The 15,779-nt window shown below is 45.7% G+C and overlaps 1 protein-coding gene across 1 annotated transcript in view; it reads left to right on the forward strand.

The window, feature by feature from the left end:
- Positions 1–15,779, forward strand: part of LOC149305152 (digestive cysteine proteinase 2-like) — a 51,498-nt gene that overhangs the window by 17,697 nt on the left and 18,022 nt on the right. The window contains exons 3-4 of the mRNA XM_089478715.1: positions 7,553–7,645; positions 11,154–11,326. Coding sequence (XP_089334841.1) covers positions 7,553–7,645; positions 11,154–11,326 — 266 coding nt within the window. The remainder of the gene's footprint in view (positions 1–7,552; positions 7,646–11,153; positions 11,327–15,779) is intronic.

Below are 15,779 nucleotides of genomic sequence, written 5' to 3' on the forward strand. Positions count from 1 at the left end.
GAAGGAAACCATGGGCCTGAGCCTACAGGATCTGAGCAGAGAGCTGAAGACAGGAGGTCTTGGAGATGTCTGATCCACATGGTCCCCATAAGTCAAAGTCAACCCAATGGCAGCTAACAACAACAGTGCTGTATTACTATTTAACTATGACTTCTATATTTTGATTCAGCAAACTTAGGTTTCTGTGCTGCCATAGTTGATCGTAACTGGAAAAAGATACTGGGACGTATTTGGGCAAAGCACTGTCTTCTAGATGTTGTACTGCACCTCACATCATCCTTCACTATTAGCTAGCTGGCAAGGGCTGCTGTGTATTTCAGCTCAACATCTGGATGATTATGCTTTGCTTATCTCTGCCTTAATTCATGGGCACTTACCAAGATTGGAAAAAAGGCATTCTGCCAAATTCTAGCTATTCCCTCCATGAATTGTCATCCTTTGTATTGCATTAACATCTGTTTGAAATAGATATGTGATGTAGCAACATCTTGTTCAGTGCTTGACTGCTTCTACACTCGTCCCTCCACCTTTGCGGCTTTGACTTTTACGGATTTGATTATTCATGGATTTTATTAATATATTATCTCCAGGAATATCTTGGCCAGTGATGGCGAACCTTTTTAGGTTCGCGTGCCAGGGGGTGGGGCTTCTGCCCCCTGGGGTTGGGCTGCATGCTGGGGAGGGGCTTCTGGCCCAGGGGGTGTGGCTTCCACCCTCTTTGAGTGGAGCTTCCACCCTCTGGGCGGGGCACCTCCCCTGCCTTTTCCCCGGCCCCCAGATGTCTCTCAGAGACAGCTGGGAGTCAGCAAAGGCCCGTGAGGGGGCGGAGCCATGGGCACGGCCCCAGTCCTCCTCTTCCCTGACCTTTCTTCACCCCAAAGGGCTCTCTAAAGCCCTTTGGGGGTGAGGAAAGGCAAAAGGAGAAGTAGAGGAATGGCAGGGCCCCTGCCTCCCTCCCCACGGACCTTTCCCTGCCCTCTAGGAGCCCCGTTTGGGGCACTTGGAAGGCAGGGAAAAGTAAGTGGAGAGATGTGGAGGGCCCCTGCCTCCCTCCCCACGGAGCTTTCCCTGCTTCCAGCTGTCTCTGCAGACAGCTTTAGGCAGGCAAAGCTGCCTGAGGAGGCGGCACTGGCGCGCGCCGGTCGCTCCTCCTCTCCCCGCCCTTTTCCCAGCCTCTAGCTCTCTTGAAGAGGCAGCTGGGAGCTGGGAGAAGGCTTCGAGGAGGAGCCAGAGGCGCGCTCCTCTGGCTTCTTCTCCAGAGCGCTCTTTTCTGGCTTCCAGCTGTCTCCGAGAGACAGAGGGAGGCCAGGAAAAGGCAGGGATGGGGAGGAATGGGCACGCGCGTGCCTCTTCCGCCTTCTCCCTTGCCCGTGCCCAAGAAAGTGGCCCAAAGTGCCACTTCCAGCACGCGTGCAGTGGGTTCGCCATCACTGATCTAGGCCCTCCAAGCCACACTGAAGGACCTAGAGATTCCCAGAGAGAACACTCCACTAGGCATTTGTAGCTCCTCCAGCGCAGTTTATGGTCAATGTCTGGCAGATGTTGACCACAGAGTTGCACTGGAGGACCTAGAGATTCCTAGAGAGGTATTCTCTAAGACAAAAAAATTAGTGTTTTGTTATTTGTGGTTTTTCCACATTCATGGAAGCCCTGTACCCCTAACTCCAGTGAATGTGGAGGGACAAATGTACTCCATTTTATTGCTTTAGCTTAATGTTTCTGGGAACCATGCGGAAGAGAAGCATGTCAGTGGAGCATTTACAAATTGCCGTATATGCTCGACTATAAGTCGAGAAATTTTTGCCCCCAAATGGTCCCCAAAATCCTGGGGTAGACGTATACAAGGGTCAGTAGGGTTCACCAACGAAGTGCCCAGCTGGGGCGATTCTGGGAAGGGCGCGCGTTCGCCCTGTAGCCGTCTCTCCAGCCGGCCTCCCTCCTCCTGCGAAGGGAAGCCGGCTAGAGAGAAGGCTGGGAAGGGCGTCCCTCGCAGGCTTCTTCCCAGCCGGGCTCCCTCCTCATGAGGAGGCTTCATGAGAAGGCAACCTGGCTAGAGAGGAGGCTGGGAAGGGCGTCACTCCCTCGCAGGCTTCTCCCCAGCCGGGCTCCCTCCTCTTGAGGAGGCCTCATGAGAAGGCAGCCTGGCTAGAGAGGAGGCTGTGAAGGGCGTCCCTCCCTCGCAGGCTTCTCCCCAGCCGGGCTCCCTCCTCATGAGGAGGCCTCATGAGAAGGCAGCCTGGCTAGAGAGGAGGCTGTGAAGGGCGTCCCTCCCTCGCAGGCCTCTCCCCAGCCGGGCTCCCTCCTCATGAGGAGGCCTCATGAGAAGGCAGCCTGGCTAGAGAGGAGGCTGGGAAGGGTGTCCCTCCCTCGCAGGCTTCTCCCCAGCCGGGCTCCCTCATCATGAAGAGGCTTCATGAGAAGGCAGCCTGGCTAGAGAGAAGCCTGGGAAAGGCATCCCTCGCAGGCTTCTCTCCAGCTGGGCTCCCTCCTCCTAAGAAGGCAGCCCGGCTAGAGAGAAGCTGATCGTCCTGGAGCCTCTCCCCAGCTGGGCTGCCCCCTTAAGACTGACCTTCAACTTATCCTCGGGTCATATAAAAATCCACATTTCTGCTCCCAAAAGTTGACCTCGACTTATACATGAGGTCGACTTATACATGAGTATATACGGTAAGTAACAGGGCATCATTTCTGTCTCTGATGCAACAAGATAAACTCTTGCTTATGAATTTCAGTTTTTTAGGAACATTGCTTTGTGTTGTCACCTGCTGAAAAACGTTTTTTAAAAATCCAGCTGAGCAAACTTCTTCCATGATTTCTCAACCTCCCTTGGGATTCTTCACCTTAACTCTGGTGTTTATCACACGGAGGTTTTTGCAGCTCAGATCCAGGATGACTGCGGGTCCAACAATGTGAATTCATGTTATAACGTGAATGTTTTATCACACCTGGTTGCCCTTCCGTTGCCCTTCCGAATTGAGGGGGAATTGAATCCAAGGCAAGTCACATGAAGTGGATTCACGCAAAGCAGAGTGAGTGCAAATTGTATTACCACACCGGTGCATACCATGCGGATTCAACTATTCGAATCGGCAATCTTGCATATGCTCATTGGAGGTCTGAACACTTCGTGACCTTGTACGTTTATGGGGTGAAAAGGGGTGCAAGTTCTTGTTCCCTGTTTCATGTAATTGCGTGATTGCATGAATATTTGCCTCGTGAATATTTCTGTGTCTTCTTCATCCCCCTTTTTTAATTTTCCTTCCATTTCAGCAATTTCAACAGATAGATAGACAGACAGACAGACATATCTGTATATTCACATTCATGCACATACACACATATAAAAAATGAGTTGCCCTGAAAGTTGCCCTGAAAGTGAAAGGACCCCCGAAAGGAAATGGGAGAAAATTGCAGTGCCGCATGATGGGAAATTTGCAATCCGGGGGGGTTGTGATGCTCTACCAGAGCAGAAGCAAAGTTGCATTCGACACCAGACCAATTCGGGGTGAAATCGAAGTGAGCTTTTTCACAGAAATGAGGGGTCACTTTCGAATCACTGCGGAAGCACCACGGAAGGAGCCCCCATAGAAAGGAATCACGTGTGAATTCACATCATTGGACCCACAGTCACATCGGAACTGAGCTGCAAAAAGCTCCAAAAACCTCCCTGTGATAAACACCTGTGATAGGACATTACAACTTGAATCTCTGACAGTGTGCTGGAAATCTTCCCCCTGGCAAAACCTTCATGTAGATGGTTTACTCTTTAACAACCATTACAGATCTAAGAAAACAAGGGTGTGGAGTGATAAGAATGTTGGCCATCATCTTATGTTACCACTTACTTGCTTCAAAAGTGTGACTCGTTTATAACCTATTTCTGATATGGATTCAGAGTTTTGAAAAAATAACTTTTGGGAGCATAACTCCCAGAATCCTTTAGCTGGCATGGCCAATAGCCATGTTAGCTATGGAATTCTGGGAGTTACAGTCCCCCCAAAATAAAATTACTGAGGTCTAGGTTTCACGGTGCATTTGAGTTCTTGGATTTCTGAAATCAAATTCACTACTCCAATATGGCATAGTGGTGTGAGCATTGAACCTATGACTCTGAAGACCAGGGTTCAATTCTCCACTCAGCCATGAAACCCACTGGGTGATCAGGGGCAGGTGACATGCTCTCAGCCTCAGGGGAAGGCAATGGCAAACCTTCTTTGAACAAATCTTGCCAAGAAAACCCACAATACAATCGCCTTAGGGGCACCATACATCAGAAACAGTATGTAGAGAATTGTTGTAGCGTAAAGTCGAAGGCTTTCATGGCCGGCATCCATACTTTTTTGTGTTTTTTTTCGGGCAATGTGGCCATGTTCTAGCAAAAGGCTGTCAATTTTGTCCCAATCTTGGGAGTTCATCTTTTGGCCGATGCTGAAGTGGAGTGGAAGCAGTTCCTTGTCTATGTTGTCCAGTTCTTTGCGGGTGGTGTGTATTCTTTCCCGTAACAGAGCCTGTTCCATCCTGTTGTAGATGCGGTTAGCCTGTGGTGATTTGAAGGTCCTTTTTGCTGTGAGAAATTGTGGTATGGTGTCTGTGTCTCTGCAGCGTAGCAGGAAAGTTAGTGAGCAGAGTAGATGTACTTTCCTGGTCCAGCGTTTTTCCAGTCTCCGAGTGTCTTGGAACAATTTCTCCCCATAGAGATTTCCAATGTAAAGTCAAAGGCTTTCATGGCCGGCATCCATAGTTTTTTGTGGGTTTTTCGGGCTATGTGGCTAGAACATGGCCACATAGCCCGAAAAACCCACAAAAAACAAATGTTGTAGCACCTTTGAGACTAACTGAAATAAAGAAGTTGGCAACATGAGCTTCCTGGAATTAGACTTTAGTCTACGAAAGCTCATGCTGCCAACTTCTTTCTTTCAGTTAGTCCCAAAAGTGCTACAAGATTTCTCTACATACTGATTCTACAGACTAACATCACTATTGAATCATGGGAGGAGGAAGAAGGAGGAGGAGGAGGGAGGGAGGAAGGAGCAGGAGGAGGAGGAGGAGGAGGAAGAAGAAGAAGAGTAGCAGGAGGAGGAGGAGGATTTCCATTCCATTTGTACGGGTCTGCTTTGTTTTAACAATGATAGTGGTGATGATGATGATGATGATGATGATGATGATGATGATGATATCAGTCAGTTTCTGAGACATGCACTCACTCTTTCTGAAGGTGAGACAGTGTGACTTTCCAAAGTGCATTTCTGTGTATTTTCGGTGCTTTTAATGCTAAAAGATCTGCTTTAACAATGATAGTGATGATGATGATGGTGATGATGATGATGATGGTGATATTGATATCAGCCAGCTTCTGAGGCCCAAATGTCCTCCATTTTGATCATGCCTAAGAAACATGCATTTATATTAACATTTTTTAAAAATCATCAAATTTTTTCGCATGTCCTCCATTTTTAAAGAATGTGTCCTACATTTGAAAATGTTTTCCTATATTATTTAATTATTTAATTATTTATTCCCCCCCCCCCCCCGTTGTCTGGGGGACACCAACCCGGCCCCCAGCTCAAAAAGGTTGCCTACCCCTGACTTACTGTATCCTGGGAAGAACTAGGAATGGTCCAGCAACAAACCATTCATGGGGAAATCCTGTGAGTGATTTGTTGCTGGAGCATTCCTGGTTCTTCCCAGGATAGGTCCTCTCAGATCACAATGTCATGTGAAAATCTTAACTGCGATCGCGCAACTATCCCAGGAAAATGCCTTTTTAAACTCCCAATTTTTCCCATGTGATAGTCTCCTTATATAAGGACCTGTTTCAGGTGTTAAAAGGTGAGGTATAGCACTTCAGAGATGAAGGGGTCATTTTGGTCATCTGTCCAGCCAAGGTATTATTATTATTATTATTATTATTATTATTATTATTATTATTTTCCACCTTTTCTCTGGGGAGTCAAGGAGGATTACAGCAAAGATATTACAGGAAATTTGGAGATATGGGCATGTTACAGAGCGCCCAAGAAGGGCACTCTGCCGGCACCGCCGATTGCTGCGTCCGGAAACCGCAGTGGTCAAACCGCGCGGTTTATGAATGCAACAAAAAGAAGCCGCAAAAAGCAGCTTCTTTTTGTGCCCCGGAAGTGGCGCTGCAAGTGGCCAATGGCACACTCACAACGTCACTTCCGTTGCAGGATGTGCGGACGCTATGCCTCTGCAATGTCAAGATGGCAGCGCCCGTGTAGAATGGGCGCCGCCATTTTGTACGTCCCCAGGACGTACTAGGGTTAAGGGTGTGCGTAAACGACACCCTTTCCTAACCCTAGTACATCCTGGGGACATACTTTACGCCGATGCGGAACGGGCCAAAGTCTCTGATAGATTTCAAGGTCTCTGGCAAGGAGAAGCCCGCTATCTCTCCAGATAAATTTCCTATGAAATTTTGTAAGTTATTGCTTACAGTGACAGAGCTGTAAGGAATTATTTCACCTTACTAATTAAAAGTTATATTGCTGTAACAAAATGTCTCCACAGGATCAAACAGGTTGTGTTCAATGATTTTTATCTTTCTGTTGGAATGAAAGCTATAATGTGACAAAACTTTTCAAAAGACTTTTCCTAACATTTTGGTACAGTTGTTTATTAGGCACCATAAGAATATCATTGTGAAGTCTTGACCTGGAAGTAAGTGGGGTATAAGTGCAATCTTTTATCCATTAATATGAGAGTATGTCCCAAAAAAATTGGTAGTATTTGTGTATGAATAAATAAATATGTGTAGGGTTGCACCTTAAAATGTTGAAATCAAGCAGTAAATCTTAAGGTAAGGTAGGGAGGGAGCATGAAAAATGATTTATCAAATATTGGGCAAGACAAGAAGGATGTTCCCACTGATCACTGGGTAAGTTAATGTGACGCAATGATGTTATGCACCACTGTTTTGGGGCAGCCACTGTTCCCCCCACCCCCAATTTTGTGAAAACCATAACATGGTCACCAAGAAATCTTCTGTTCTTGGAGAAATCAAATTCCCCATCCACCTTCACATGAGTGAATAGGATATCATAAACTAACCAATTTTTAAAAAAAAAATTGACATATTTTGTAACAAATTGAACTTTGAACTAAATGGACTCTGTTTGGTTCAATTTTTCCTTTCTTACAAAATGAGTGCAGCCGTATCTTGACCATATCTTGATGTATCTGCCCAAAGAGCTCTTATAAGAAGGAAGATAAGAGAAAAAGAAAGAATGGATGGGAAAATGGGAATATTCTGTGTTGTGATTCCAGAAACTGTTGTTTTTGTTTTGTTTTGTTTCTGTTGTACTTTCATCCTGAAAAGCACTATTTGTGAGCTTCCCAGATGGCCTTCCATCTAGATGTTAATCCCAGGGCAAAAGTGCTTAGCTCCAGGAAGGTTGCTGGATCAGGCAACTTGAAGCTATGCCTTGGGCTTTCAGCCTTTCTGTTTCTTTCAGACTGGAAGAAAACCCCATTTCTAGATGGGGTACTAATACAGGTCATTTGCTAATATGGTAACTTCCACTATGTCCTGTAGGAATCATCAACCTGCCTTATGCTGAAATTGAAGAGCCTTTTGAAGCCTGGTACAACTTAACTGGAAACAAGAGTCGCATTGAATACTACAATGGTAAGAAACCAGTGCATTAAAGATGTATATATGTAATGTAATGCATGTATTTATTTATTTACGGTCTTTGATTAAAGATGAAATAGGTAGGCAGGCAAATACAGTTTTGGCTAGAGCAGTGATTCTCCTTTAGGTGTTTTAGATTTCAGCTGCCAGAAGCTTATGGTCAAAGAACCTGAGTCAAACTAGATGTGATGAAGAGTCAAGCATCTGTAACAAACATATGCAATTTGAATTTAAACTGTGGTGCACATGTGTATACACACACATGTACATTTTAATTCATTCACCTCCTCCAGTCAAGGAACCGTCTAATTAAAATAATAATAACTGTAAGCCACTCTGAAAGATTTTAAGGCTGAAGAGTGGGGTATAAATACCACAATAAAGAAATAAGGATGGAAGGATCCTTGTGGAATCTTCTGTCTCATTTGTCAAGACAACCTGTAACCAGGATCAGTCCTAAGATATTTTGCTGTCTGAGGCAGAGCAACAAATGGGTACCTTTATGCTGGTACATAAGACCAACCAAGTTATTTTGGGATGTGAGGCAGACAATTCCACATACAGCTCTCTCTGTTTCCTAGCAGTAATAATAGAATAAGAAACAATTGCCTGCTTTTTTGAGGAATCTGCTTCCAAAAGATGGCAAATGTATACCACCCTGAAGATGAGGAACTGCTTTTAGCTTGAGGCCTGGATTCGAAAAAGATCTAGGGAAGGATGGATTAAAAAGTGGGTCCAAATAGCAACATGTTTTAATTCCAAGCTCCTATTACACTAGTTGAGCCTCAAGAGAGAAACATTTAAACCTTCAAGAATGAGAGAGACAGTCATACAGAAGCCAAGAAGGCTGAGGTTTCCCTGTCCTGCTCGATGTAATGATAGGTCTGGCTCTGGGTGCAGTTTGATCTGCTGGTATGTCTCAGGCAGCAAAATGTCTTGAACAAGACCTGAGTAGTCTCTAATATTTTTATCCTGCAGATGGAATATTCCATATATCTATAAATGCTTCTGGTTAAAGTTTATAAACTGGGACTATAAATCTATAATTTTATTTAATAGCTGGAATCCTCCTCTAAACCACCAGTTGATAAACAAGCAGAGGCCAAATGTAACTGGTGAGGCTGCAGCCAAAGGCAAGATTTTGGAGCCATTCAGACTACACTTTACCCCAGATCAGGAATCGATTCTTGCCCGTGAAGTTCATATTGGCCCTGAATCTGTCACAATCCATTTCGAGGCATGCACAAGCGTTTCGTAGCAAATGCCCCTTAGTGCAGGTCATTTGCAATTGGGGCAAAAGCTGTCTCTTTTGAATAAACCCGGGTTCCACGAATATGAACTTGCCCCCAATCATGATCAGGCAAGTTCAGGGGGGGGATTTAGGTCAGAGGAAGGGCAGTGGGCAGGGCATTCCCTCCCCTCATCAGGGCAAAGAAGGAGGAGGAGGAGGAGGAGGAGGAGGAAAGAGCTAGAGGAAAGATGGAAAAAAGGGGAATCTGACAGGAGGCAAAGGGTGACAGGAGGCAAAAAGGGGGGATTGGCGTGACCGACGGGGGCTGCAAAGGGCAATCAGAGGGAGGGCAGAGGGGGGAACTGGAGAAAGTAACGGAGGAGGAGGAGGAGGAGGAGGAGGAGGAGGAGGAGGAGGGAAGGAAGGAGCCGGGGGGATGAAGGGGGCCATGGAGGGCATTCTGTAATGGAGCAGGAGGAGGAGAAGGAAGAGGCAGGAGGAAGGGTCACTACAGGGCAGGTCAGAAGGAGGGCACAAACGGAGCTCGCACCAGGCAGCTTTTCCTTTTTTCAAAAGTTTTTAAAATTATTTTTGACAAAAAATGTGCATGTTTTTTGCAAAAGGTAGATAGATATATAGATAGAACATAAGCATGACGAAGCATCAATTCAGGGCAGGTCAGAGGGACAGAGCAAGCCTCCCTCTCACACCAGGGAGCTTTCCTTTTTTATTTTTTTAAAATTATTTTTGGCAGTCTATGCACATGGTTTTTGCTTCAGGTAGATATATATTAGAACGTGGCTAGCTGCTTGTTCACTTTCCCTTTCATTTCCTCGCTTCCAGCAAAGGGGAAATGCTGCAAAGGGCACTTTGCAAGACTTTTTTTCCTTTGCGAATGAATGCTACAATGAGAGTGTTACAACATTTCTCTTTCCAATTTGGCAAATTGGCAAACTGATGCAGAATGCTTTTGCTACTGTCTCTAAGGAATTCAGGGGTAGCCTAGGGAAAACAAAGAATGCATGGCATCGCATCCTTTTCTGGCATTCCGAGATGAGGAATTTATTATTATTATTACATGTGTATGAGGCATTCTGGGGTGGCGAGGAGGGAGGATACAGGATGCAGAGATGGCATTAGCTTGCATTTTGGAGTTGAAACGGGGCCAAGGGAAGATCATAACCTGCACTGACCCAAATACCCACAACACACACACACAAGAGGTTTTTAAATTTGACAAAATCTGTGCATACTGGCTCCTGGTTCTTTTTAAAAAAAAAAAAAAGGAGTGGGGAAGCACACTTCTGATTGCCCAATGAGTGCTGGAAACGTCACCTATGATGATCACAGAACTAAATTTGATTAAGAGGAAAGGCGCCTTCACTTTAACCCGCTTTCTCCCAAGAGGGCATTCAGGGTTAAAGTACCCTGATTGGTAGTCAGCACTTATTTCCGGAAGGATTCGGGGAGGGAGAAACCAGAGCTTCCCAGTTCCTTCCAGTGCAAAAAGGTCAGTCTGAATGGGCCCTTTATTTGCTTTTTTAAATACTGTTGTTTGCTTCATTTGGAAGCCTTGATATAATTGAAGTTAGCCTTTTATTTGAACAGTTTGCTTTTATTTACTTGAGTTTCTTGCACAGCTTAAATCTTAACTGTTGGCAATCTGAAAAGTCATTTACATTTGATCTTAGTTTGCATGTTAAATTCATTTACATTCAGATAGAAAGCCAGATGACAGATAAATGAAAAAAATAACCTTTAACAGCTAGATAGCTTTAGTTTACACAAGGCCTACTGAAATAAGAATGCAGGCTACATTTTTAGGTCTTCCTGATGGATTGTTGTTGCAGTGTCTGAGGTGTTTGTTCTCCAAATGTCTAGCCAGCATATATTATTTATTTAAAATATGTTCAGTTTTGCCTTTCATCTTTGTAAGAAGCTTCTTGAACCCGTTCAAACTACAAAAATTGTCAGAAACCATCTCACCAAATCCAGGCAATATACGTCTAGCAGTAGTTTATTCATATTTCCTAGTATTGTTTTCTCCTAGGATGGTAATTAATTGATAGCAAGTCTGAGCAGGCCTAGCCAACACTGCCAATGGTGAGGAATGCTGGAAGTTACTAGGTGGAGAAGGCCAGATCCATTCAACTGGAAATGCCAGGGAATTAACAAGGGAGACCTTCTTCATGCAAAGCTTTATCATTCAGTTATGGTTCTCAATCTTATTATCCCCATCAGTTTATCTTTCCTCTTCTTGCCATTCCTCAGGCCAGGTGATAACTTTACAACTTGGATGTGTGAAACCATACGGCACCTTGATCAAAATAACACCGGCAACTACAGAGAAAGTGGTGAATGCTGAAAAGTGCTTCCAGCTGAATGGCACCAAAGAAGATCATGTGCAGGCCCAGGAAGTCTTTCCTGACATGAAAAACTTCAAGGTAAGCCAGTGACACTGGAGAGATGGACAGATGCCCATAGACTCTGCGGCCCAGTATATACCTTCTTGAAGGTCCGGGCTGGCAGCGGTGGTTTTTCCGCCAGAGGGAAGCCGCAGCTGCCAAACCGTACGGGTCCTTTTTACGCCACAGCAGTGGTGTAACAAGTACACCACTGGTGCACTGGTTACATAAGTGTTGCGCGGCACCATGTGGACACCGCACAGTGCTTACGTGACAATGGCGGCACCCATATATACAGGGTGCTGCCATTATTATGTCACCATGACGTATTACGGTTAGGGAGCATGTACATGGTGTGCGCTCTCTAACCCTAATGCTGGCACCAGTACGCCGCTTGTTGGCGGTTTGTACCATGCCCGTGTGTCTTTGGAGAAAAGCTGTCTCTTAGCCTGAGTTATAGCATATAGCAGTAGCATTTACATTTCTATACCACTTAATAATGGACTCAGCACTCTCTAAGTAGTTTATAATCTGTAAACCAATTGCCCCCAACAAGCTGGGTACTTATTTTACCAACCTACGAAAGAATGGAAGGCTGAGTCAACCTTGGAGCCTAGGATTGAACTCACATCCTTGTGGCTGCAGTACTGGAATTTAAACACGGTGCCACCAGGGTTACTAGTTGCTAGTTACTAGTTACTAATTGCATTGCAGAGTGCTCTTTGCAGTTAAAACAATGGATAGTGCAACAGACATGGAAATTATTCAGCTGGTTATGAGCCCTGGAGACCGACAGCTGGAACCAAACTTAGAGCCCATACAGACAGGACAAAATAAAGCTTTCTTTGAGTCACTTTGGAGGTATGCTTTTTAAATGATGCATGAGTCCTAAGAGGCCAGAAGCTGTGCCAAAGCCACACTCCAGTCCTAAGGACTGGAGCACAGCTTTGGCACAGCTCCTGGCCTCTTAAAATGTGTGTGTCATTTTAACAGCATACTTCCAAAGTGATCCTAAGCAGCTTTATTTCGGCCTGTATGTACAGGCACTTAGTGACTTACTTTAGAGTTTGCATTTGATTTTCTCTACAAGTGAAAAAGCAGCTGGGGAGGGAGCATTTTTAAGGAAGGGGAAATGGCCTGATAGGAAAGTGTTAGGCACCCCTTTTCCTTTCCTTCATTCCTCTGCTCAAATTTGCAGCCTCTTTGTGCTACTTACCATTGAATAAAAGTTGGGAAACCTCTGGCAATATTTCCTGTACATAATAGCTAGTCTCGCTCTCAGTGAAGCAAACATCCTTTATATCTCTTTCCATCTCTCTCTGGAATGACACACAAGATTATTCCTCCTTACCTCCTCTTCTGTAGCACTGTTCTTATCAAATAGTGATTGGTGTATTGGTACAATTTTTACTTCCTTTTTCTGTGCTGTTTATGCCTTGATACAACAATCAAATAGAGGTCATCTGTGTTCTGGTCTTGCACATTCCTCTAAAATTAAACAAAAAACCTGGTTAACAACATAAATTTCCCTTGTAGTCTCAGAGCCTGGGGAAGTTCCTTTTTTGGGAAATTTTAGCAAATTCTGCACTGAGCAGTGGGTTGAACCTGCTGGTCCATGTATCCCTTCCCAGATCTATGATTCTAGAATTCTAGGAGGGTCACTGGAGAATTTGGCTGGGGGATTCTGTGAACTTTAGTCCAAAATGTAACTTTTCCATACTCTGCATGTTGCACACTATTTCCCCTGTCTTTTGGGGGATGGAGGTGTTAAGTCATGTCCTGCCATGGAGTTTGGGAACTACAATTGGGAGAACTTTCAGCCACCATCTTGAAGGGAGAGAGGGGGGCAGGCGAGGTCCACCTGCCTTGCCTGGAAGAAGACAAGCCCTCCCTTCAGCCACCATCTTGAAGGGAGAGAGAGGGGCAGGCGAGGTCCAACCGCCTGGCCTGGAAGAAGTCAAGCCCTCCCTTCAGCCACCATCTTGAAGGGAGAGAGAGGGGCAGGCGAGGTCCAACCGCCTGGCCTGGAAGAAGTCAAGCCCTCCCTTCAGCCACCATCTTGAAGGGAGAGAGAGGGGCAGGCGAGGTCCAACCGCCTGGCCTGGAAGAAGTCAAGCCCTCCCTTCAGCCACCATCTTGAAGGGAGAGAGAGGGGCAGGCGAGGTCCAACCGCCTTGCCTGGAAGAAGACAAGCCCTCCCTTCAGCCACCATCTTGAAGGGAGAGAGAGGGGCAGGCGAGGTCCAACCGCCTTGCCTGGAAGAAGACAAGCCCTCCCTTCAGCCACCATCTTGAAGGGAGAGAGAGGGGCAGGCGAGGTCCAACCGCCTTGCCTGGAAGAAGTCAAGCCCTCCCTTCAGCCACCATCTTGAAGGGAGAGAGAGGGGCAGGCGAGGTCCAACCGCCTTGCCTGGAAGAAGTCAAGCCCTCCCTTCAGCCACCATCTTGAAGGGAGAGAGAGGGGCAGGCGAGGTCCAACCGCCTTGCCTGGAAGAAGACAAGCCCTCCCTTCAGCCACCATCTTGAAGGGAGAGAGAGGGGCAGGCGAGGTCCAACCGCCTTGCCTGGAAGAAGACAAGCCCTCCCTTCAGCCACCATCTTGAAGGGAGAGAGAGGGGCAGGCGAGGTCCAACCGCCTTGCCTGGAAGAAGTCAAGCCCTCCCTTCAGCCACCATCTTGAAGGGAGAGAGAGGGGCAGGCGAGGTCCAACCGCCTTGCCTGGAAGAAGACAAGCCCTCCCTTCAGCCACCATCTTGAAGGGGAGAGAGGCAGGCTAGGTCCACCAGTCCTGCCTGGAAGAAGCAGAGTCCTCCCTCCGGTCCATCTGCCTTGGTCCAGGCCTCAGAGGGAGAGAAGAATGCTGGACCTGATCCCCTCCCCCTTCACCATTCCCTTCTCCTTTTGTGTCGTGTCTTTTAGATTGTAAGCCTGCGGGCAGGGAACTGTCTGGTTAAAAAATAATAATAAATGTAAGCCGCCCTGAGAGCCATTAGGGCTGAAGGGCAGGATATAAATACCTAAATAAATAAATAAATAAATAAAAATAAACTTTGGCATGTGAAGCTGCATAGTAGACTTCATGAAGCAGAGCTGCAGAATCTGAAGCATGGGTACAATCACCATTCATCCTGATGTGATCATGATGAGAACTTGAACAAGTTCCTTTTGGACTGCAACTCCCAACAGATGTTGCCAAGCTGCCTAAGGCATTATGAGACCTGAAGTCTAAAAGAAACTTGTACAAGCTCTGGTCAAGATACTGCATTTTTGTAGACCTAATTGAGGACCTAATTGAGAACCTTTGCTTGACTGCAGATTGGGAACACCTTCTGTGCAAGAATGTTCAGAATGAATAGGAGTTATGTAAGAAGCTTGTTCATGCACTTGTGCAACTCTCATTCATTTCTATGGACTCTGTGCCAGAGATATAGAGCATACAGATGGATCACAACTTCAGTTTCTCCTGTTACTCCTTTCTCATAGCTTGATAACTGATATAGATATAGATATAGCAACTGCCTTATACAAAGTTACACCACTGGTCTGTCTAACTTGAGAATGGGCAACTTTGTCTTTGCTGATATTGCTGGACTGTAGCTCCCATCAGCCAAAATGCTGTGAGCTCTGGTCTAACAGAAGATCCATATTCACCATCTCTGATCTAACATAACATTGTTCCCATCATGGGTGGGCAGTCTTTGGTTCTGCAGTTTTTAAAACTATAATTCCCATAACACATTACCTTTGTCTGTGCTTAATAAGGCTGATGGAAAATGTAAGTCAAAATATCTGGAGGTCAAATGTTCCCCACTCCTGGTTGATCATGACCAGCAACAGCTCTCCAATATATCTGGCAGAGACATTTCCTGGTCTTACTTGGACATGCCAAGTACTGAACCTGGGGCCTTTTGCATGTAAGTCACGGACTGTATATTGTCACCTTTCCACAAGGAACACAAGGGTGTCTTACAATAGAGGTCAAACTCTTTGACTTCTAGTGGCCTCTACTCTGACAGGCAGCGGATTTGAAGGATCTGAAACAGATCTTTTCCATCACCTGCCAACTGATCCTTTTTTAAAATGCAAATCACAGGAATTGAATTCAGGAATTTCTGCATCCAAAACCTCTACCACTGAGACTCCAGTTCATTTGCCTCTGGTAGCTGACTGTGATAGCTCCTACTATTGCTATACCTTCAGGTGTTTTGACCTTCAGCTCCAAGAACTTCTAGCTAGCCAGTATGGCCAATGGTAGAATATAATGAATGTTGTAATTCAAACTATTGGGAGGACCATGGGTTTCTCCATCTTGCCTGAAGGGATTCCCAATAGGGGAAGTTGACTAGCAGGCAATGGGAAGCAATTGTTGACAATGCAGCATCTTTTCCCTCTTACAGAGGCCTTAGAGATTGAGCATGGACACATTACATTTTGGGGATTACTCCTCCCACAATCCTCAAGTGGCTTTTTTGGGTGGAAGATTGTAAGAGTTG

Source organism: Sceloporus occidentalis, unplaced genomic scaffold, assembly GCF_023333645.1.
Source record: "Sceloporus occidentalis isolate IW3139 unplaced genomic scaffold, rSceOcc1.0.p SCAF_13, whole genome shotgun sequence".
Classification (NCBI taxonomy): domain Eukaryota; kingdom Metazoa; phylum Chordata; class Lepidosauria; order Squamata; family Phrynosomatidae; genus Sceloporus; species Sceloporus occidentalis.